The 22,284-nt window shown below is 38.3% G+C and overlaps 1 protein-coding gene across 1 annotated transcript in view; it reads right to left on the minus strand.

The window, feature by feature from the left end:
- Positions 1-472: 472 nt before the first annotated feature.
- Positions 473-22,284, minus strand: part of FRK (fyn related Src family tyrosine kinase) — a 109,804-nt gene continuing 87,992 nt past the window's right edge. The window contains exons 3-8 of the mRNA XM_063098353.1: positions 15,655-15,818; positions 14,631-14,799; positions 10,069-10,227; positions 2,309-2,490; positions 1,069-1,234; positions 473-678 (exon numbers count right to left, since the gene is read on the minus strand). Of these exons, the coding sequence (XP_062954423.1) occupies positions 473-678; positions 1,069-1,234; positions 2,309-2,490; positions 10,069-10,227; positions 14,631-14,799; positions 15,655-15,818 (1,046 nt within the window). The remainder of the gene's footprint in view (positions 679-1,068; positions 1,235-2,308; positions 2,491-10,068; positions 10,228-14,630; positions 14,800-15,654; positions 15,819-22,284) is intronic.

Raw genomic sequence — 22,284 nt, forward strand, 5'->3', positions numbered from 1 at the left:
TCAAAGCACAGGTCCTGCTGTGCAGCAAAGCAATCAGATTCCTTCATAATAAGAGCCTGATGGAATTCAGCGATTCGGGGAATAATGAATAACCACCCTAATCAGTAAACAGGAAAATGTTATCACAGTCACTGAGTAAAAATTGACTATCATCTGTTGATTCTCTTGATCGGCATTTCAAACAATAAGTAAAAATTTAAGTATCTCTTAAAAAGAAAAATAACTTTGTTCTGTGTGTTTGATTTACCAGGCAGTGAGAAAATGATATATCATCTTAGACTGTCCTGCAGTATTGCCCAGTCAATAAAATGCACATATAATCTATTTTATAAGACATGGTCAAATTTACCCTATCACTTGAATAGGTCAAAATAAATTGATTTTGCAGTTGGTTGATAAGGTTGTACTTCTGGACTCGATGATTCAGTATTTTGGCTACTTCATTATTTGGTGTGCTCATTTAGTGTTCATCTTATGAATTATTTGTATCTGAATATAAAGAGTCTGCTTCAAAATAGTCCTCAAGTTTCCAGTGCAGTGTCTCAAATGTTGGTCGTTCCTTAGGCTCTGCATTCCAGCACTCCAACATGATGCTGTAGAATTTCTGTGGACAGTTAGATGGTTGTGGGAGTCTATAGTTTTGACCCAACAACTGGATTACCTCAGCACCTGTCTTACCTAAAATATATAAAAGAGAACCAACAAAAAAACAAGTTAAAGATCCGAGTCTTAAATTCATAGACACTTATACTCCACGTTACAAAACAAATCAACTCCTTGGTGAAGATATGAGGTCTACCACCCCCCCTTCCCATGTTGCAAAGATTAAACTAAATCTCATGGCAAGTAATGTCTATAAGACTGCAATTCAAGAGTAAAAGAGAAGGAAGCAATAAACCAGCTCATTAATGCAAATTATCATCATCAAATTTTATCTATCAAGCTCTCCCAAGCACACGGTATGGTCAGCCTCATAACTCTGCCCTCTAAGTCTGGGCAAAGCAGTTACTGTCACACCTAAGTAAGTGACCTGCAGCAGAAAGGCCCACTTCAGAATTAATTACTCACCACTATAAGGCATTTCGCCATAAGTAATGATTTCGTAAAGAAGGATTCCGAATGACCATACATCAGACTTAATGCTGAATTTATTAGTACGAATGGCTTCAGGTGCAGTCCACTTCACTGGTAGCCTTATTTCGTGTGTAGATTCATAGATATCTTCATTATCTACCTGTTAATGCATGAAGGAATTAAACCAAGTTAAAGTAATTTTTTTGCCACACTCTTTCATCTATAACCACTTCACATTAAAATTTACAGGGAACAGATTCAAAATGAGCTGAGTTCAATTGACAAATTACAGTAGCAAACTCTTAATCTGACATACAAGACTGAAAAAACCTGCAGGAAGCCACTAATAAAATGTTATTTGAGAGCCTACCATATGCTAAGAATAGCACTTGAAGTGGCATTTTTCTAGATATGGGAGAATTAATACATGGTGATTCTGGTTTCACATCTGGTCTTTAGCAAATTTAATAAAAAAAAAAATTGAAGCAAAGCCTGTCTGTTTTTTGATTTACTGCTGGTATTGAAGAGCCACTGACTTTGATAATTACCATGTAACCATTTGCTAATACTGAAAAGTCGGATCCAAATGATTTAAATTAATATATCAGCTCACTGGGGTTCCAATTAATTTACAAAAAGAAAAGATGATGAATCCGTGGGGATTAAAAGGGAGTCATTTATTTGTTGTGTTTCATGACCCACATCCATATTTTCAGTGTACAATATGGAAATCTGAAATTAAAATCAGAGAAAAACATCTAATATTATATCTCCTATGTCAGTGTATTTTGGACTGATGTCACAAAATGGGGGAAAAAACTAAAAGCCAATGATTGCTGAAGAATTCTGGCAGCGTGCAAGTTAGTCTGGCATAAGGTGAGCAAAGGTGGACAGGGTAACTGACTACCAAGTGTACTGCTTTTTGTAAAGGAGATAAAGGCAGACAAACAGAGGTTACTGGTGCTAAATGAAAAATAGATCATTAACTACGAACTTAATTATATACTTTGCAATCTCGTTGGTCATTGTTTTCTCTATTTTTTTCTCCTTGGTGAGGAAATAGGAATGGACAGGTAGTTTGTCTGTAAGGTCTTAGGCTATTAAGACCTGTGGTCTTAGGACCACAGAACTTGGAGAAACATTGTTTTAAAGAAAAACAGTAAATCTATCAGTCTACTAGTCTGTTAGGCTTTTGACCTACTACATATACTTATTAAAACAAAACTAAATTCACCTTAAAAACTCTTGCAAGTCCAAAATCTGCTACTTTGTAGATATTATGTTCACCAACGAGGACATTTCTGGCAGCCAGATCTCTGTGGATGTAGTTCTGGGACTCCAGATAGGCCATTCCAGAGGCAACCTGTGCCGCCATGTCTACCTGTTGAGTCAGATGGATTTTTGACCCAGCATCATCTAAGCATTAAATAAGAGAAAATATGAGATTTACTTTGGAGGACATTTGAACTATTGACATAAATTCTGAAAATTTTCATGAATAAGCTATCAGTGGGATTAAGTGCAATAGTACTGATCTGTTGAGCAAAAAAATATATAATCAATACAATTTCATTTGCTGTGAAAAATTAATAAGACAACAATTTTCAGAGTCCAGACATATTCCTAAACTGTGGTCCTCTGTTCTGTGATTGATCTTTACACAGAGAAAGGAACAAAAGTATCACAAGACCCGAACTATGCTTCAGTTATCTGAAAAAGTCTGGTTATTGCCATTTTTCAATACCATATATCACTGACTCATCTCTCCATGAAAATTGTTACATAGTTGCTTCTGGATTTCTTTCAAATATTGCATAATTTGTTTTTGCCATTGAGCCTATAAAACAATCCTAATTGCATGGCTGAGCCAATAACAAGTTCTCATTGTTTCATCATATTGTTTGTAAAAGTAGCTTACTAACAAAAATGAAGGGTCTATCAGTAGTTACAAAACGTGCTTATTACATTTGTACCATCATGATTGATATATATTTCTATTTCCCTTTCTTAATCTGTTATTCTTAGAACAGGTTGCTCATCTATCCAGGTGTGGACAAACCTTTAATAGGCAGTTTCTTCTACTGTACATTCTGTATAACTAAGTATAGGAAATTTATGTAGTAGGATCAGTTCAATTATTATCAGAGTGGTGACTATTTTGTGGTGACTTTTTGAAATGGAATAAGTCATCCCTGGGTAGTGTTTAACTGTCATACTATTGGCAGATGTCGTCAGGTTTCTCGAGAATTAAGATCATCTCACATAAATTCAAACTATTATCATCCCTATCTGAATAAGCTGAATACATTACATAAAGTCTATTGGACCCATGGTAAGAGTCTTAGAAATGGCCCTGACTTGAGAGACAGCTATAGTACAGGGGTTAGAAAAACTGGTTTGAAGCTAGAGTGCCAGACTTTACATCAAGGCTATACCCCATATTTCTTTGTGACCTTGGGCAAGCAGCTTAACACTCCTCAGTTTCCTCATCTGTATAGTGATAATAGTAACCACCTTATGTATGAGTTGTTGAAATGAGAATTAAAAGGAGTTGGTACATGCAAAGCACTTTAAACAGTGTTTGGCACCCAGGAAGCACTCAGCAGATCCTATCTGTTATTATTATCATTGCTTCTACCTAATCAAAATGAAACAGTTTGGGACTTGTTAAGCTAGAGATGCATGTAGATTACCCATGTGGAAATACCTGAAAGAAGATAAGCACATGAGTCTGGAGCTCAGGGGAGACTACACAGCTGGAGAGACAGATTTCACAGTCATAGTTTATGAGTGGGAGTGAAAACATTAGAAGTGGGTGAGATTGCTAGGAAGTTACAGAAACATGAGAAACACAAACATTTAGGTAGAGAAAGATAAACCCTCAAGAAAACTGAGAAAAATCAGCCAGGAGAATAAGAGAAGAAAACTAGTAGAGAACATTGTAAAAAGTAAAAAGTTTTGAGAAAGAGAAAGTCACCATCATAGTCAAATTCTACAAGTAAGTCTAGTAAGATAAGGACCAAAAGATATTTGTTAAATATAATAATTAGAGAGTCATTTGCTGATGGATGAGCACTTTCACTGGACAGAGAGTAAGGAGTTGAGGACGTGGAGACAGCAAGAGGAGATGGCAAATTCCAAAACCCTAGTCAAGAAGGATCTAATCAAGGTAAATGTAAAGTCAAGGGAAGCAATTATTGTAAAATTCAGAACTGTCAGGGGTTATTATTGATAAAGTATTCAGAGGCTTTCCAGGGTAATGGCCATGTTCTAATTCTTGATTTGGGCAGTGGCTGCACAGTTGTCTACTTTTTTGCTTTACAATTACATGTTAAACTATGTGATTTATGTACTTTCTACATATATGCTATTTTTTTTCAATAAAAAATGAAATAATGGAGTCAAAGTAATTTTCAAATGGGAAATACACAAGCACATCATATGTATGTATGTGTATATATACATATATGTATATGTATATATACGGGGGGGTTTTGGCAAGCAGTATATTAAATAAAATGTGAGGCAAAACTAACTGTTCACCTACCCTTTTGTCCTTTCTGTTCTTCCTGGCACACACAGAAGACTACATTTCCCATCTTGCTTTGCAGTTAACTAGTTCTGGGCAATGCCATTTGTGTAGAAACAATGCACATTATTTATAGGCCTGGCCCTTAAAATCTCCCACATCTTTGCTGCTAAAGGATGAACTGCAAAATGGTAGAGCCACGTGATGGAAAGAGTTTAAAGCCCTCTGTCACTCCTTAGAGAAAGCCATCTGGAAGAGCAGTCTGATCCATATAAAAAATATCTATTCTTTTGTTTTAAGTCATAGAGAGTTTTGAATTGTATGTTATAGCAGCCAACATTAATTATTCAGTCTAAAACAAGATGTAAGCATGAAAATAAAATATAATTTAGTCTGCAGCATAATGGCAAAGCACTGCTGTTGTGATGGCCAAAATAGCTATGCCTTTTGCTATGAAACTCACTCAATAAGAAAAGAAACATATGAAAATTAAGCCAAGCTGGTGATTAACCACAAGCTATGTGGTAGACGGACCCTAAAATGGTTCCCAGTGATCCCTTCCTCCTGGCGTTCATGCTCTGTAAATCCCCCTTCCATTGAGTGTGGTCTGGACTTAGCAATACGTTTAACAAATAGAATATGGCAAAAGTGATGGGGCACCCCTTCCAAGATTAACTTCGTCTTACTGACACTCTCCACCCCATTGTTCTCTTGCTTGCTCATTTTAATGAAGCAAGCTGCCATGCTGAAAACCACTCTATGGACAGGTCCATGTAGCAAGGAACACAGGCATCCTGCTGCCAACAACCAGCAAGGAACTGACTTCCTCAATCCAACAGCACAGGAGGAACCAACTTCTGCCAGCAGTCATGTAAATGAATTCAGATGTGTTTCCACCTCCACCAGAGCTTTCAGATGATTGGGGCACCTGCTGACACCTTGATGGCAGCCTTATGAGAGACCCTAACTAGAAGACCCAGTTAAACTGCACCTGGATTCCCAGTCACAGAAAAACTGTGAGATAATAAATGTTTTTTGTTTTTAAGCCACTAAGTTTTGGGGTATTACACTGAGCAGCAATAGACAATGAATACTTGTACAAGTTGATGTTAGGAAAATAACATCAGTGCTATGCATATGGTTAAAAGCATGAACTATGGAGCCAGACTTCCATGTTGGATAAGTTACTTAGCCTTTCCATACCTCAATTTCTTTAAAAAACTGTAATATGGGGATAATAATAATACTAACCTCACAAGGCAGTTAGAGAAATGAACTAAGTTAATATTTGTAAAGAACTTAGAAAAAATGCCTGTCACACAATAAGTGCTATTCAATGTTTTCTTAAAGAAAAAAATTAAGTATATATGTTTTTCTCCTACCACTATCCCATATGGTTGATTTCCAGTAAAGAACCTAATTTAATACTCAGAACAACTATATGAAGTAAATATGTTATTATTCTCCCCATTTCACAGGAGTTCCTGCTACTCAGAGATATAGGTAACAAGCTTTAGAGATTCAAATCCAAGTGCTCATTCTCTCAAGAACTGTTCTATACTGTCTCCCTAAAATTTGCCTTACACATGACTCCTAAGCACCCAAAAGTCAAGGAATAATGGAGAGACTTCCATCTATACAAACAGCAAAGAGTTGTGTAGTTCTATTCAGTTAAAGGGTATCCTCAGTGAAAATATTCCTGTCTACTTCAGTCCACTTAAGTGAACTATCCATGAAAATGATGAACAATATGAGAGGACTTATAAAAATAGAAAATGTTTGCTGTTCTTTAAAAAGTATTTAAATGCCTGACATATATTAGGTGGTGTATAAGTATTTATTGGAAAAAAAGTCCAACTAAACTAAAAAGAAAAATAATGCCGATATTTATCCTCTTTAATATAATTAAGAAATACCTGTCATCAACTACCCTCAGTGCTAGCATTTTTTGACAGGCCTCTACCATTTTGGAGAAATCTATTACAAGAAAATATTCAGCTAAGCTTAGAGATTACAAAGATGGTTATATAGAAAAATATGTATGCTATTTCAGCTATCAAATACAACATCTAATCCTATTACAGTGGATATGAAAGGGTTTCCACTGGCAGGCACAATACTGGAGGAAATTGAGTAATACACATTTTCTGTCCTGAAGAGTGCAGTGGCCTAGGAACTGCCTAAGTAAATCTCAGAGCACACTTCTAATACAAGCACCATTCGTTCATCAAAACTGATGTAAAGATTCACAAATTTGTGACAATTTACGTCTGCAGCAAGAAAATATTTTCAATTATGTTCCATTACTCAACAGTCTTTCAGCTTAATAATATTTAACATATTGGGCTGCTTAAGAGTGGTGGATTCGTTTTAACATCACTCTATTAAATTTATACCCTCTTGATTGGGAAGGGATTGTCTGCGGTGAGCATATCTTCATTACTCTTCCTGGCTGCTAAGTATCCTCACAACTGAAGGCTTTGGTAAACTTGACTCTGATGGCTAACCCAGAAGATGACAAGGTTTGCACTCAACCCTGAGTAAACCACATCAACAAGCTGCAGAAATTCTCAATGCCAAAGGAGTTTGCCTTGCAGTAAGTGGATCTTTTCAAGCTAACATCAAGAGTCTCAAAACAAACTTGACCCCAAGTGCCAATCTTATTAGGTTCAGGATGGTCCCAACTTAATCTATTCATACAGTCAGTCAGCACACAATTAGCACAAACCTTCTATTGTTCTAGCACTAAAATGAAGAAAAACCTCCGCCCTCATGGAGTTTGTATTTAGAAAATACTAAAAATAAGCTAAATAAACAAGTCATGCAAATATGAAATGATTAATAGCTAAGGAGAGAAAACAAAAAGCAGGGAGAGGAATACAAAGAGTGAGTGGAAAGCAATTAAATTTTAGAATTTAGAGGATGACTGGTGAAGGACCCACCAAAATGGAAACATCTGAGTAAAGACTTTCAGGAAATGATAAGTGAGCATGTGACTAAATAATAGAGTTCAGGCAGAGGAAACAGTCAGGACAAAAGCATGCCTGAAGGGCAGCAGGAATAGCAAAAAAGTGTAGCCAACACAGAGTGAATAAGGGGAAAGTTGTAAGAGATGAAGTCAGACACGTAATGGACATCCAGATCACGCAGGACTTTGTCATTATACAGATAAGAACCAATTGGAGTCATTGAAAGTTCTGAGTTGAGGAAGGACGTGCTATGATTTACATTTTAGCTGGGTCTCTCCAGCTATTGTATTAAATAGAAGAGACTGAAGGGGGCAAAAACCAAAGGAGGGAGACCAAAATTAGGAGGCTAATGCAGAATCCAGGAGAGAGCAGATTCAGGAGAGGATTGGTTCAGGGTTGGAGCACTGAGAAGTAAAATCCTGGATATATTTTAATGGCAAGCCAATCAGATTTGCTGGTTGGTTAGATGTGGGATATGAGAAGTAGAGATGACTCCAAGGTATTAGGGCTGAGTGTAGACACTGTCAAAGAAAGAAAGACCACAAGAATAGCACATTAGTGGGGAAAATACAAAGAGATCAGTTTGGGACATGTCATTTTGAGACATCTAATGAACATATGTAGTAGAAACTAGGGCTTTTCAAAACACTTTAGAGGATCGTACTTCCTAACCTTCTTTGGCTTGATTTGGCTAAATGAAAAGAGAACAGAAGTTAACTCTGCCAGAAGCTTTAAGAGCCAGGGTGAGATTAGTCTCATCCCCTTCCCCTGCCAGCATGATCAAAACAGCTGAGCCATCAGCCAATCTATTTTGCACATATAGCACGAACAAGAAATAAAAGCTTGTGTTACACCTCTGGGATTTGGGGACTGTTTGTTACTGCAGCATACCTACATATCCAAACTGATACAACATTCAAGTGGAGAAGTTAAGAAAGCAGTTGGCTATATGATTCTGAAGTAAGGGAGAAATAAAATTTAGGGAATTGTCAATATATAAACAATGGGATTAGATGAGATTAACAAGGGAACTGGTGATTTTGTAAGAGTCCTGGAGAACACCAAGATATCGAGGTCTAGGAGATGTAGGAAATCACATAGATTGAGAAGAGCAAGCAAGAAAGGAAGGAGGAAATGCCACTAACTGACGTGTCCTGGAAGCCAAATGAAGAAAGTTTTCCAGGAGGAGAATGTCCTTTGAATTAAATGCTGCTTATAGGTCTGAGGACTGAGAACTGTCTATTAGATTTAATAACATGTATATTATATGACCTTTATAAATCATTTTTGTTGGATATGACCCAGGATCACATCTGTACTTTGTCCTGGGGATAAGGCAAAAGGGGTCAATGGCTCAGGTTAATCTTTCTATAGTGGGTAACATATTCTGATGCTGTTAAATTTGATATCTTTTTTTTTTTTTTTTTTTTTTGTCTTTTTGTGACCGGCCATACTGCGCTCAGCCAGTGAGCGCACCGGCCATCCTTATATAGGATCCGAACCCGCAGTGGGAGCACTGCTGCACTCCCAGTGCCGCACTCTCCCGAGTGTGCCACGGGGTCGGCCCGAAATTTGATATCTTTATGCAAGGGAGTTAGGTATGTTTTTGTCTTTAACAGCATTTAACAGGACTTATTATGTTTTTTGTTCTTCTTATCTTTTTTGCAATTTAATATTACCAGCTTCATAAGTCATCCAGAAATCAGAGAATACTCTTAGCTTTCTAAAATCTTTGTTCCATTATCCTCACCTCCTTTTACCTCTACACATTCTATCAATCCCATCCTGACATTTCAAGAAATTACAGAGAAAGTCTCTTTTTCAAACATTAATTATTCTCTCAGTTCTTGGTCGTAACTTCTTTGAACATCTCAATTTAATGCTTACTGTATTGTTGTTTATTAAATTATTCATTTGTAATAAAGACCAAAATTTCACAATGCCCTTAAGCCTTCTCTGACTACACAAAATATATGTACAAAAAATAGTACATTTCTGCTTTTCAGTCTGAAAATTCTAATGCTGCCTAGCAGTGGAAGTATTTTAAACACCAAGTTCAATGTTGTCAAATATTGGCAAAGAAAAAAAAATAGGATACCCCTCTCACTTTTTTTCCAAAAGTATTCCATGCCCCTAAATTCTGTACCATAGAAAATATTGGTTCATGACTGATAATGTTCAATTAGTTAGCATAGGAAATAAAGCATCATGCAAAACATCCATTCTTCAATTTCCCACATTACATTTAAGTACTCTGATATGTTCTATTGTGAGCAATTTACTCTTCCACCACATATTTTTTCTCCCTTTGAGTACACAGTATATATCCTATTAAATAGTAGTTGAGCCATTCAATGTTAAGACACTTATTCTCACTGATCTACAAATAGTAAATATCCTTTGGGTTATAGAAGGCTTGCTAAATTGACATTTATAGGACTAGCTAAACTAAATTCCTCTTTTTTTTTTTTCCTTTTTATTAAGTCTTTAGCTTACTTTGGAGATATTCTTGCAGACTTCCATGTCTCATCAACTCCGTAATAATATAAATTGGATCTTCTAAAGTACAAACAGCATAAAGCTGGATAAGCTTTGGATGTCTGAGGCTCTTCATTATCTGTGCCTCCCTCAGGAAGTCATTTGGATCCATTGAACCTGAAACAAGAAGAGGGGAAATCACTTTATGTTATTGAGGCATGCTATCCCCACAGCAGCCTGGTGGGAATCACCAAGATTGCCGCCTGCCTCTCAGTAAAGTAAGAGCATCAGTGTCACAAATCTCAGAGTTATCAAAGAACACAATCAGTTCAACCCGGGAAACCTAATAACTGGGTGTGTTGGTGCATCAGGGGTGCACAGTTTACGTGCTACGATCTGTAAGTAAACAGAGGTTGTTCAGGCCTTATGAAAAATGAAGGAAAAAGGAGACACTGACAGTTTAATTGATAAAATGAAGCAGGCATCTTAAGAACACAAAGAAAACATTTTATTAACATGAACACTGGAGGACACTGAGTGTTTAATTACTGCAGCCAGAGCTTTTTCTTTCGGGATCCAGGGAAGACTGACAGCTGCCCTATCCTTGGTATTCACTGTGGGAATACCTGAATAACAAGCCTGAGACAATGACATTCTCCCATATTTATGTCCTTAATTCTGTAGGAACACAGGGTATAGGCTAAACAGGAAACATTCAAGGGCCACCCCCAAAAGTTAGTGGGGGGGGGGGTTTTCACCAGTTTTATATGTTTAACTTGAAACTGATATTCAACATTTTCTCCTGTATTATCTGCTTCCTCTGTCAGAGCCTTAATAGCTTGAGAAAATGATAAGAGAGACAGTTTGGGGGCCTATTTTGAAGACTCATCTACAATTAAATTGTGTTTAAATGGCTCATTCTGACTCACCATGCAAGGTGCCAAGTAGTTACCATCAAATAAAACCTGAGAGGAGGAAGGATACCTGGAGTTTACATTTCATCAGTAATTTTTTTTTTCTTTTAAGATATGATGTTTCAGAGACTTTACTATAATTGAAGGAATACTGTCATTTCACATCTTAGTATTCACCATGGATAGTGTAAATATCATTTCCACTGATGCCCAAATAGACCACTTCATTCATCAAACTCTCCCTGTTGCAGACTTCACAACTGATATTTGAACCAAGGAATGAATAAGCTTTGACATTCTACAGTAACACTGTGACTTGTCTATTAATGTGAAGTTAAGAACAGTTATGTGTGACCTACAGATCATGTCACACAAAGCATTTAGGCTGTCTACCCTTTGAGAGTCTAGAAGTTTAGAACCCACACCCAGACTCTAGACAATTCCCAGCTCTGCCACTAGCTTCCAGTGTGATCTTGAGCAAATTACCAAACCTCTCTGAATGTCAGTTTCTTGATCTGTAAAACGTGGCTAATAATCCTACTGACATCAAAAGATCATTATTAGGATAATAGCAATGTCTGGCACATATGCATTCAGTGACTCTTGACCATTATTTGTAACCAAACAGACCAACTGTAAGTATTTTTTCATAGGTTGAGGAGGGGAAGGGACAAGGATGTAAAGAGGCAGAATAGGGAAATATGGCCTAATCTCTTTTCCCTCACATTTTTCTGAGCTCCTTCAATTCCATCTCTACCATTGACTTACTCCACATAATTAAACAGGATTAAAACTTGGAATCATAGTAGCAAAATGGAGCTGAGAATAAAAGACCGTAATAAAGGACTTTGTTCTTGGTTGTTATAACTAGTTTGGCTGATGGTCAACTACGGATATAGTGTAAGCTCCCCCAATCCCGCCCAGAAAGAATCCAATTCTTGAAGTTTCCAGTGATAGCAGCAGTTATGATCATCATTCAGACAATTTATATATACAACATATTATGACGTTAATACTCTGAGTGGCCATCAGATTCATGGAATGCATGACACTCAAATCCTTCCCCACTCCGACTCCACAAGAGCTGAAATCTTGTACTGCAAGTGAAGGCTGTTCAGAGCACTCCTTCATGGCTATGCTGGTTACAGCCGACCAGCTGCAAAGCAAGGAGACCCAATCTCAACTCAGCTAGTAATGCAATATTAAATATTAATTTTTGCCTGTCAAAGCTACTGTGAGAGTTGATTTCAGGCTCATCTTTATTGCGTGGTAGTCTGCAAAGCAATAAAGAGCTGCTAAGATTGATTAATGGCCCCAGCAAAGTGAAGACATTTAACCAATCACCAAAGCTGTTTGCTGCTATTACACTCTAAATCAATAATAATTATTCCTGTTGGAGAGAAAACTACCACAGCTTTTTTTTTTTTTTTTTTTTTTTTAATATAAGAAGTTTGATTCTTTGTTCTCTTTTGACCTCCAGAAGGCCGTCCTTAAAGAGCAATGTTAGAAAGACCAGCTAGCTGCCTCTTTTTGGAAAAGAATGATTAGATTGGACAATAAGGTTTAGTTTCAATTATCAACAAAATTAGAATTTAAAAGCATATACACACAGTGATTGTGAAAATCTCAAGTGCTGGAATAGAATGCCCTCACCTTAAGTACTTAAAAGTGCCTCTGTGTTGTTTCATCTGGCACTTGTAAATGCCTGAACTGAACTCCTGCCCTAGTGAATTTGCACCTCAGTGGATGCATCTGTCAGCAGCGCCATGGAAACTAACATCTATTAAGAACTCAACTGCATGCACTTTATGTACATTGACTCAATTTGTCCTTGTAAAACCTTATAAAGTCAGAACAATTATAATTCCCACTCCCAGCTGAAGAGATTCAGAAAGGTTAATAGATGGTCCAAAGTTACAGAGGGCAGAGTCAAATTTGAATTCAGGTTTATCTTACCCCAAACTTTATGCTCTTAATGGGTATTCCAGAGGGTTCCAACATTTTCAGTTCATGGCATCCTTAGTGTCCCAGTAACTTTTTTCGCAAAAATGCCCCTAAGCCAAAATGAATACCTAACAGTTCTTTCAATTACTTACTTAGACGCAAAGAACTTTAGAAGTACTTGTCCTAACAGTAGCCATTTGAAAAAGTAATACAGGTAAATTGAAAGGAAAAAAATATTTTTTTTTATTTCATTCTTAATCACAGTTACTAATTAAAGTGGTTTGAGGGGTCTTCAAAAAGTTCATAGAAAGATTAGTATCATCTTTCAATTCTATTTTTCCAAAAACATTTTGAAGTATATGCACCTCTTGGGCACTACATAACTTCTCAAGTTTTAAAATCAGATTGAACACTGCTACCCTCATGTCCTGGTCCACACAGATTTTTTTGTGAATCTTTCATTTGATCACAGCGACCATCAGAAACCTAACTTCACAAAGATATGATGTCAGCAAAAGGAATGTTACATAATATAAAGCTGAAACTGCGAAATACTTCAAGGTAGTAGTTTGTGTAGGATTCAAGATGTTTATCTCAAAAAAATTAAATATCCACAGAGCTTCTGTGAACTCACTGTAGTGCCCCATGTGCCCTGGCACTCAGTTTGGGAACCATGGTGTTACACTACACTACTAGTCTGCAAAAACCAAGTGCTCAAGTTCTGCCACCTGGAAGCTTTCCAAACCTCTAAGAATTGTGGCCTAAATAAATAATGGAGGTCCCCAGAGAACTATAGTCTGGACTACGGTTACTCTTCTTACCTGTCTTTTTAGAGGGGGATATGAGGCTCCCACAGAAATGTTGCACTTCTGTAGTCACTTCCATGGGTGTGATGCAATAGTGATAGATGTGGGTTCGAATCCCAGCTCTGCCATTTACTGACTTTGTAACAATAATATTTTATTGGTCACTTATGAACCAGATACCATGCAAAGCATTTCCACTAATGACCCAATTTGATCTTCATAGTGACCCTGCTAGGTTGGCCTTATTATTATTTCTATTTTACAAATGATAAGACTGAGGCATAGAGTAATTCAAAAATTTGCTCAAGATCATATGATTAGTAAGTCTTATGAAAGTTACTTAATCTCTCTAAAATACCTTACCCCACCTTTAAAATGGAGGGAATAAAGCCTGGCTGAATAATTATTGATTTTGGTATACTTTTACTTGCCACCACAGGGAAAAGGAAGATGAAAGAAAAAAATGGTTCCTATGCTTTCAAATATGTGGTCTTTTAGATGGACCATTTTACCTTTTAACCATACACATTAGTATTTAATAAAATTGTTGTTCCCTGAGTAGCACCAAGTTTCCATCAGATTTTTTAAGAGTATTTTCAGTTATATCAGTATTTCTTAACTAAGGCTAGTGGGAAAAAGGGGAGAGACGGACATTGGAAGACAGAATCCTAACTCTAGAGAAGAAAAACATTGTTGGAATCTTGAATTGGGGATATTTTAAGACCTAGCCGATCCAGGGCACACATTCTTGCCTTTATATTTAAAGCCTTGTCTATAGGTTATGGTCACCTGGGCTAGAGAGAATTATTCCAACACTTGCTTGCTTCCCACATTGGCCATCCAGTAACCACTTGGACATTTACAATTAAGCTCACAAACGTCAACACATGCCATTTAATCTTTGATGTTCTCACACCTGGTTTTAATGTTTTGACCGCCACTGGAGTTGTGTTGTTCCACAGGCCTTCCCATACTTCGCCAAACTGACCAGATCCCAATCGCTTCAGAAGCTGTACAGAGTTGCGGTCTATCTCCCACTGGTCCACAGTTTTATATGACAAATCAAAAGGAGCTGGGACCTGTACCTGTTTCACAGAATAATAAGAATACTTGTAAGAAAAAAAAAAAACGGTAGATGTATTTTTTTTTTTAATTAAAAATAATAGTCTAGGTACTTTTTAAAGGAAACATTATTTAAAACAAAATATTATTAAGGGTATTCTAATTATTTTAAGACACACAAAAAATGTGGAGAATCTGCATTAACTCATAAAGTTGATTTTCCCCAAATCCTGCTGAGTCAGGCACCTCATTGTTCATCTGTCCCATCCTGCACCCAACAGCATCTTCCCACAGGTCTAGAATGACTTCTCCCCACCTTTTTTGCCTAGTTAAAATCCTCCCAATTTCAAGGCCCAGTCCAAGTTCCACCTTATCCACAAATCCTCCCCAAACGCTTTGGCTATAGTATTTATTCCAGGTATCATGTATTTTTGAATAATTAAATTTTTAATCATTTTTCAAACTCATTTTTCTCCATTTTTTAATTTGTTCATTCATTTAGTAAATAAATATTTTTAAGCATTAATTAGGTGCCATTCTGTAAACAAAACAGGCAAGGCCCCTGCCCTCCTAGAGCTCATAGTCAGGTTTACCATCTGCCATACTGTCTCTGTTGCAACTACTAAACTCTTCTCTTGTGGCACAAAATCAGCCAGAGACAATTAGTAAATGAATCAGCATGTCTGTTGTAATAAAACACAATTACAAAAACAAGCATGAGACAGTATTGTTTCATGGACCACAGTTTGCCTGTCCCTGACTTAGGTAATCAAATTACAATTTTTTTTCTGAGCTGACATCACATGGCAAATACTCAAATACCTGAAAAAAAAAAGTTGACTTCAAAAATGAATGAACACAGTGTGAAAATATTTCACCTTTAAGCATGGTTTTCCCAGCTTGACACATAGGCCATCACTTGTCCTGGTGTAGTAGCTCACAAACTCACTCAGTGTTGAAAAGGCTCTTCTCCGGCTAAGGAAAAAGCCCCCCTCATCCAGTTGTCTGATTCTGTAGTGTTTCACAACTCCTTCATCTAAAACTGGAGCCCAAAATAAGTTCTGTTAATAAATTTCTTGCCAAAGCCAAGCAGATTTATTTAGTTTGTGGTGATATTTTCAATGCATAGAACAAAATTTTCATAAAATTCTGTGTATTTCAAAAAATAAAAATAAAAAATTAATTAATTAATTAAATTCTGTGTATTTCTCAACTTTGCCTCAGAAAAGACTTAAGGAAGTTTACAAACAATATATACAAAAAAAAAAAAAAAAAAGGAGAAAAAATGGCGGCGGCTGCGGCGGCTGGCGCGGAGTAGCTGAGGTGGAAAAGGTGGCCACTGGGCCTCAGGCAGCCGGGAAACTTGTGGACCTTCCTCTGGCCATCTCTTAAGGGAGGACTGCTGCTGCTGGCCGGTCGTGGGGGCTCAACGCCACTTTGCCCCCGGCAGGAGAGGCTGCCTCATTTACAGGCAACAGCTTTGAAGTGTGGAGCAGAAAAAGAACTGATTCTTAGCTGCAAAAGCGAGTCTTGAAACAGGGAACACGGCGCCAGGGCTGCGGTGGATGCAGCCAGGATCCCGGAGGCCGGGGCCACGCTGAAGGCGGCCAGCTGCCCTATTCAGGATTCGAGGTTTCAGGCCGGCATTAAAGAAGATTCCTGGGAGCGCCCGAGCGGCGCCGCGACTGAACAGCCCCGAGGCGGCAGCGCCGAGAACACAGAAGGCAACAAACCAGAGACAGAGCGAGCGCCCGAACTGGCACAGCACTGTGAGTGATCCCTGGCACAGCTCTGTTCGGGGGGTGGATGCCCACGCGGCTCCCGCCTGCACCACCAGGCCACTCACTGCCCCGGTGCTGCCTCCATTTTCCCAGGTGCGGGCAGCTCCGCCCTGCTCGGCCATCACTGAGCCCATTTGCTTGGCCTGGCGCGGGGCTTTCCGGACCCTGCGGGCCGGCCTCCTCTCCCACTCCCTCCGCGGTTCTCTGGCGGGGTTGGGGGTGTGGGGCGTCCCGACCAGTGTTGGGAGGGCTAGGAAGTACGGGAGGGCCGACTGTCACTCCACCACACCCTGGACTCCGGCCCCGGTAAACTTCCTGTTACTGGGAGGCAGATACCATCTCTGCGACCACCAGTTTGGAAAAAAGCCTAACGAATTTCTGGTTGGGAATAGTCTGGTAGGAGAGTTCCCAGGTCGCTTGAACCTGCCGGAGAGCAGGCTGCAGGCGGGCACTAGACTCGGTTTATACCAGGGGGATACAAAGGTGAACAAGACCCGAGAAAGATCTACACAGTGCTACAAAGGCACCCAGAGAGACCGGTCGTCTGTGCCTAGCAGAAACCTGGTAGACTTCCTGGGCGAGGCAGTGCTGAGCAGGGTCTTGAAGGCCCAGCTGATAGACAAGGGGTGCAGAAGACACACCCCAGCCCAGCACAGTGTGCACAGAAGGGGGAGACGTGCGGCCAGGGAGGCGGAGACTCGACAGAAACCACACACCCGGTGGGGTCGCCACTGCACGATCTAACAGCCTGGGCCAGAGCACACCGAACGGGGAGAAGTCCTGTACAGAAAGTGAAAGCTCAACAGAGATCACACACCCTGTGGTACGTGATCCACCAGCCCAGCAGAGTACAAGGTGACCAGAAAGGTGGATCCCCAGAGAAGCCCAAGACCCGAGGCAACCACACACACAAGACACTAGAGGCCAACTGAGCAGTCACGGCGGGAGCCATACCAAATTGGCAACCACAGCAACATCCTAGTTAGTCATTAGTCTCAAACCGGTGGACTGTGAAACCCCCTGTCACAATGAATAAACACCAAAAAAAAGACACCAGAAATACAAAAAATCAAGAAAGTACACCACCAAAAGTTAATAAATCTCATACTCTAGATCCTATAGAACAAGAAGCCCTTGAAATAACTGACAAGGAATTTCGAGTGATAATTCTAAGGAAACTGAATGAGATACAAGAAAACTCAGCTAGACATCATGATGAATGAGGAAAAGTATACAGGATCTGAAAGAGGAAATATACAAGGAAATCAATGTCCTGAAAAAAAATGTAGCAGAACTTGCTGAACTGAAGAAGTTATTCAGCGAAATAAAAAACACAACGGAGAGTTTAACCAGCAGGCTTGTCGAAGTTGAAGAGAGAACCTCTGAACTTGAAAATGGGCTGTTTGAAATAACACAAGCAGACAAAAAGAAAGAAGAAAGAATCAAGGACATGGAAGAAAATCTGAGAGAGATATCAGACAACCTCAAGCGCTCAAATATCCGAGTCATGGGTATTCCAGAAGGGGAGGAAAATGGAGATTCCATTGAAAACATATTCAACAAAATAGTGGCAGAAAACTTCCCAGGTATAGGAAAAATCACAGATCTTCAGATCCAGGAAGCTCAACGATCTCCAAACGTATTCAACCCAAAAAGGCCTTCTCCAAGACATGTCATAGTCAAATTGGCAAAACTCAGAGACAAAGAGAGAATCTTAAAAGCTGCAAGAGAGAAGCGTCAAATCACCTATAAGGGAGCCCCAATCAGGTTAACATCAGACTTTTCATCACAAACCCTAAAAGCTAGAAAGGAATGGGATGATATTTTCAAAATACTAAAAGACAAAGATTGCCAGCCAAGAATACTCTACCCTGCAAGGCTATCCTTCCGAAATGAGGGGCAAATAGTATATTTCTCAGACAAACAAAAACTGCGGGAGTTCACTACCACAAGACCACCCTTACAAGAAATCCTCAAGGGAGTACTGGGTTTGGTTCCTGAAAAATAACTACCACTGCCATAAAAACCTAAGAAACATCTAAACCCGCTAGTACAATAAAAATGGCATTCATGAAGAGAAAACAAGCTAACAAAAACACTATCTACAACCTAAGGAACCAACAAACAAAGAAAACAAACAGTAAATCAGAAAGCAAGGAACAAAAGACACCTAACACAACCAAACAACCAATAAAATGCTAGGAATAAATCAACACCTTTCAATAACAACTCTTAATGTTAAAGGCTTAAATTCCCCAATTAAAAGACACAGACTGGCTGACTGGATCAAAAAGCAGAACCCAACTATATGCTGCCTACAAGAGACCCACCTCACCCATAAAGATTCACACAGACTAAGAGTGAAAGGATGGAAAAAGATTTACCATGCAAACAGAAAAGAAAAACGAGCTGGAGTGGCTATTCTTATATCTGACAAAATAGACTTTAAACTAAAAACCATAAAAAGAGACAATGAGGGACACTACTTAATGATAAAAGGACTGATCCATCAAGAAGACATAACAATCATAAATATGTACGCACCCAATGTTGGAGCAGCCAGATTTATAAAACAAACTCTATTAGACCTAAAGAAGGAAATAGACACTAATACCATAATAGCAGGGGACCTGAACACTCCACTGTCAATATTAGACAGATCATCTAGGCAAAGAATCAGTAGAGAAACACAAGATCTAAACAAGACTCTAGACCAATTGGAATTGGCAGATATCTACAGAACATTCCACCCAACAACCTCAGAATATTCATTCTTCTCATCAGCACATGGATCATTCTCCAGGATAGATCACATATTAGGTCACAAATCAAGTCTCAATAAATTCAAAAAAATTGGAATTATCCCATGTATCTTCTCAGACCACAATGGATTAAAACTAGAAATTAATAACAAACAAAACTCTGGAAACTATACAAACACATGGAAATTAAACAGCATTCTACTTAATGACATATGGGTCCAAGAAGAAATCAAGCAGGAAATCAAAAAGTTTATTGAAACTAATGAAAACAATGATACATCATACCAAAACCTGTGGGATACTGCAAAAGCAGTATTGAGGGGAAAATTTATTGCATTAAATGCTCACTTCAGAAGAATAGAAAGATGGCAAGTGAACAAACTAACACTTCACCTTAAAGAACTAGAAAAACAAGAACAATCCAATCCTAAAGTTAGCAGACAGAAAGAAATCATTAAGATCAGAGCAGAACTGAATGAAATTGAAAACCAAAAAACAATTCAAAAGATCAACGAATCAAAAAGTTGGTTTTTTGAAAAGATAAATAAAATTGACAAACCATTAGCATGGCTAACAAAAAAAAAGAAGAGAGAAGACTCAAATAACAAAAATTAGAAATGAAAAAGGCGATATTACAACTGATTCATCTGAAATACAAGGAATCATTCGAGACTACTATAAACAACTATACGCCAACAAATTTGAAAATCTGGAGGAAATGGATAAATTTCTGGACACACACAAGCTCCCAAAACTGAACCGTGAAGACGTAGAAAATTTGAACAGACCAATAACAATAAAGGAGATTGAAGCTGTTATCAGAAGGCTCCCAAGAAAGAAAAGCCCAGGACCAGATGGATTCACAGCAGAATTTTACCAAACATTCAAAGAGGAATTGACACCGATTCTTTACAAACTATTCCAAAAGATTGAAACGGACGCAAATCTCCCAAACTCATTCTATGAAGCAAACATCATCCTGATACCAAAACCAGGTAAAGATATAACCAAAAAAGAAAACTACAGGCCGATATCCTTGATGAATATAGATGCAAAAATCCTCACTAAAATACTAGCAAACAGAATACAGCAACACATACGAAAAATTATTCATCACGTTCAAGTGGGATTCATCCCAGGGATGCAAGGTTGGTTCAACATACGCAAATCAATAAATGTGATACACCATATTAATAAACTCAAACACAAGGACCATATGATCATCTCTATAGATGCTGAAAAAGCATTTGATAAAGTTCAGCACTCATTCATGACAAAGACCCTCTGTAAGTTAGGTATAGAGGGAAAGTATCTCAACATAATTAAAGCCATATATGCCAAACCCACAGCCAATATCATCCTGAATGGGGAAAAGCTGAAAGCTTTTCCTTTAAGAACAGGCACTAGACAAGGATGCCCACTCTCACCACTCCTATTCAACATAGTGTTGGAAGTACTAGCCAGAGCAATCAGAGAAGAGAAGGAAATAAAGGGCATCCAGATTGGAAAAGATGAAGTCAAACTGTCCCTGTTTGCAGATGACATGATCCTATATATCCAACAGCCTAAAACCTCTACCAAAAAACTCTTGGAATTGATAAATGATTTCAGCACAGTAGCAGGATACAAAATCAACACACAAAAATCAGGAGCATTTCTTTTCTCCAATAGTGAACATGCAGAACGAGAAATCAAGAAAGCCTGCCCATTTACAATAGCCACCAAAAAAATAAAATACTTAGGAATTGAGTTAACCAAGGAGGTGAAAAATCTCTATAATGAGAACTACAAACCACTGCTGAGAGAAATTAGAGAGGATACAAGAAGATGGAAAGATATTCCATGCTCTTGGATTGGAAGAATCAACATAGTGAAAATGTCCATACTACCCAAAGTGATATACAAATTCAATGCAATCCCCATCAAAATTCCAAAGACATTTTTCTCAGAAATGGAAAAAACTATTCAGACATTTATATGGAACAATAAAAGACCACGAATACTCAAAGCAATGCTGAGCAAAAAAAATAAAGCTGGAGGCATAACACTACCTGACTTTAAGCTATACTACAAAGCTATAATAACCAAAACAGTATGGTACTGGCATAAAAACAGACACACTGACCAATGGAATAGAATAGAGAATCCAGAAATCAACCCACACACTTACTGCCATCTGATCTTTGACAAAGGCACCAAGCCTATTCACTGGGGAAGGGACTGCCTCTTCAGCAAGTGGTGCTGGGATAACTGGATATCGATATGCAGGAGAATGAAACTAGATCCATACCTCTCACCGTATACTAAAATCAACTCAAAATCGATTAAGGATTTAAATATACACCCTGAGACAATAAAACTTCTTAAAGAAAACATAGGAGAAACACTTCAGGAAATAGGACTGGACACAGACTTCATGAATACGACACCAAAAGCACGGGCAACCAAAGGAAAAATACACAAATGGCATTATATCAAACTAAAAAGCTTCTGCACAGCAAAAGAAACAATTAAAAGAGTTAAAAGACAACCAACAGAGTGGGAGAAAATATTTGCAAAATATACATCTGACAAAGGATTAATATCCAGAATATATAAGGAACTCAAACAACTTTACAAGAAGAAAACAAGCAACCCAATTAAAAAATGGGCAAAAGAGCTAAGTAGGCATTTCTCTAAGGAAGATATCCAAATGGCCAACAGACATATGAAAAAATACTCAACATCACTCAGCATCCGGGTAATGCAAATCAAAACCACATTGAGATACCATCTAACCCCAGTTAGGATGGCTAAAATCCAAAAGACTATGAACGATAAATGCTGGCGAGGCTGCGGAGAAAAAGGAACTCTCATACATTGTTGGTGGGACTGCAAAATGGTGCAGCCTCTGTGGAAAATGGTATGGAGGTTCCTTAAACAATTGCAAATAGATCTACCATACGACCCAGCCATCCCACTGTTG

This window comes from Cynocephalus volans, chromosome 5 (genome assembly GCF_027409185.1).
Source record: "Cynocephalus volans isolate mCynVol1 chromosome 5, mCynVol1.pri, whole genome shotgun sequence".
NCBI lineage: Eukaryota > Metazoa > Chordata > Mammalia > Dermoptera > Cynocephalidae > Cynocephalus > Cynocephalus volans.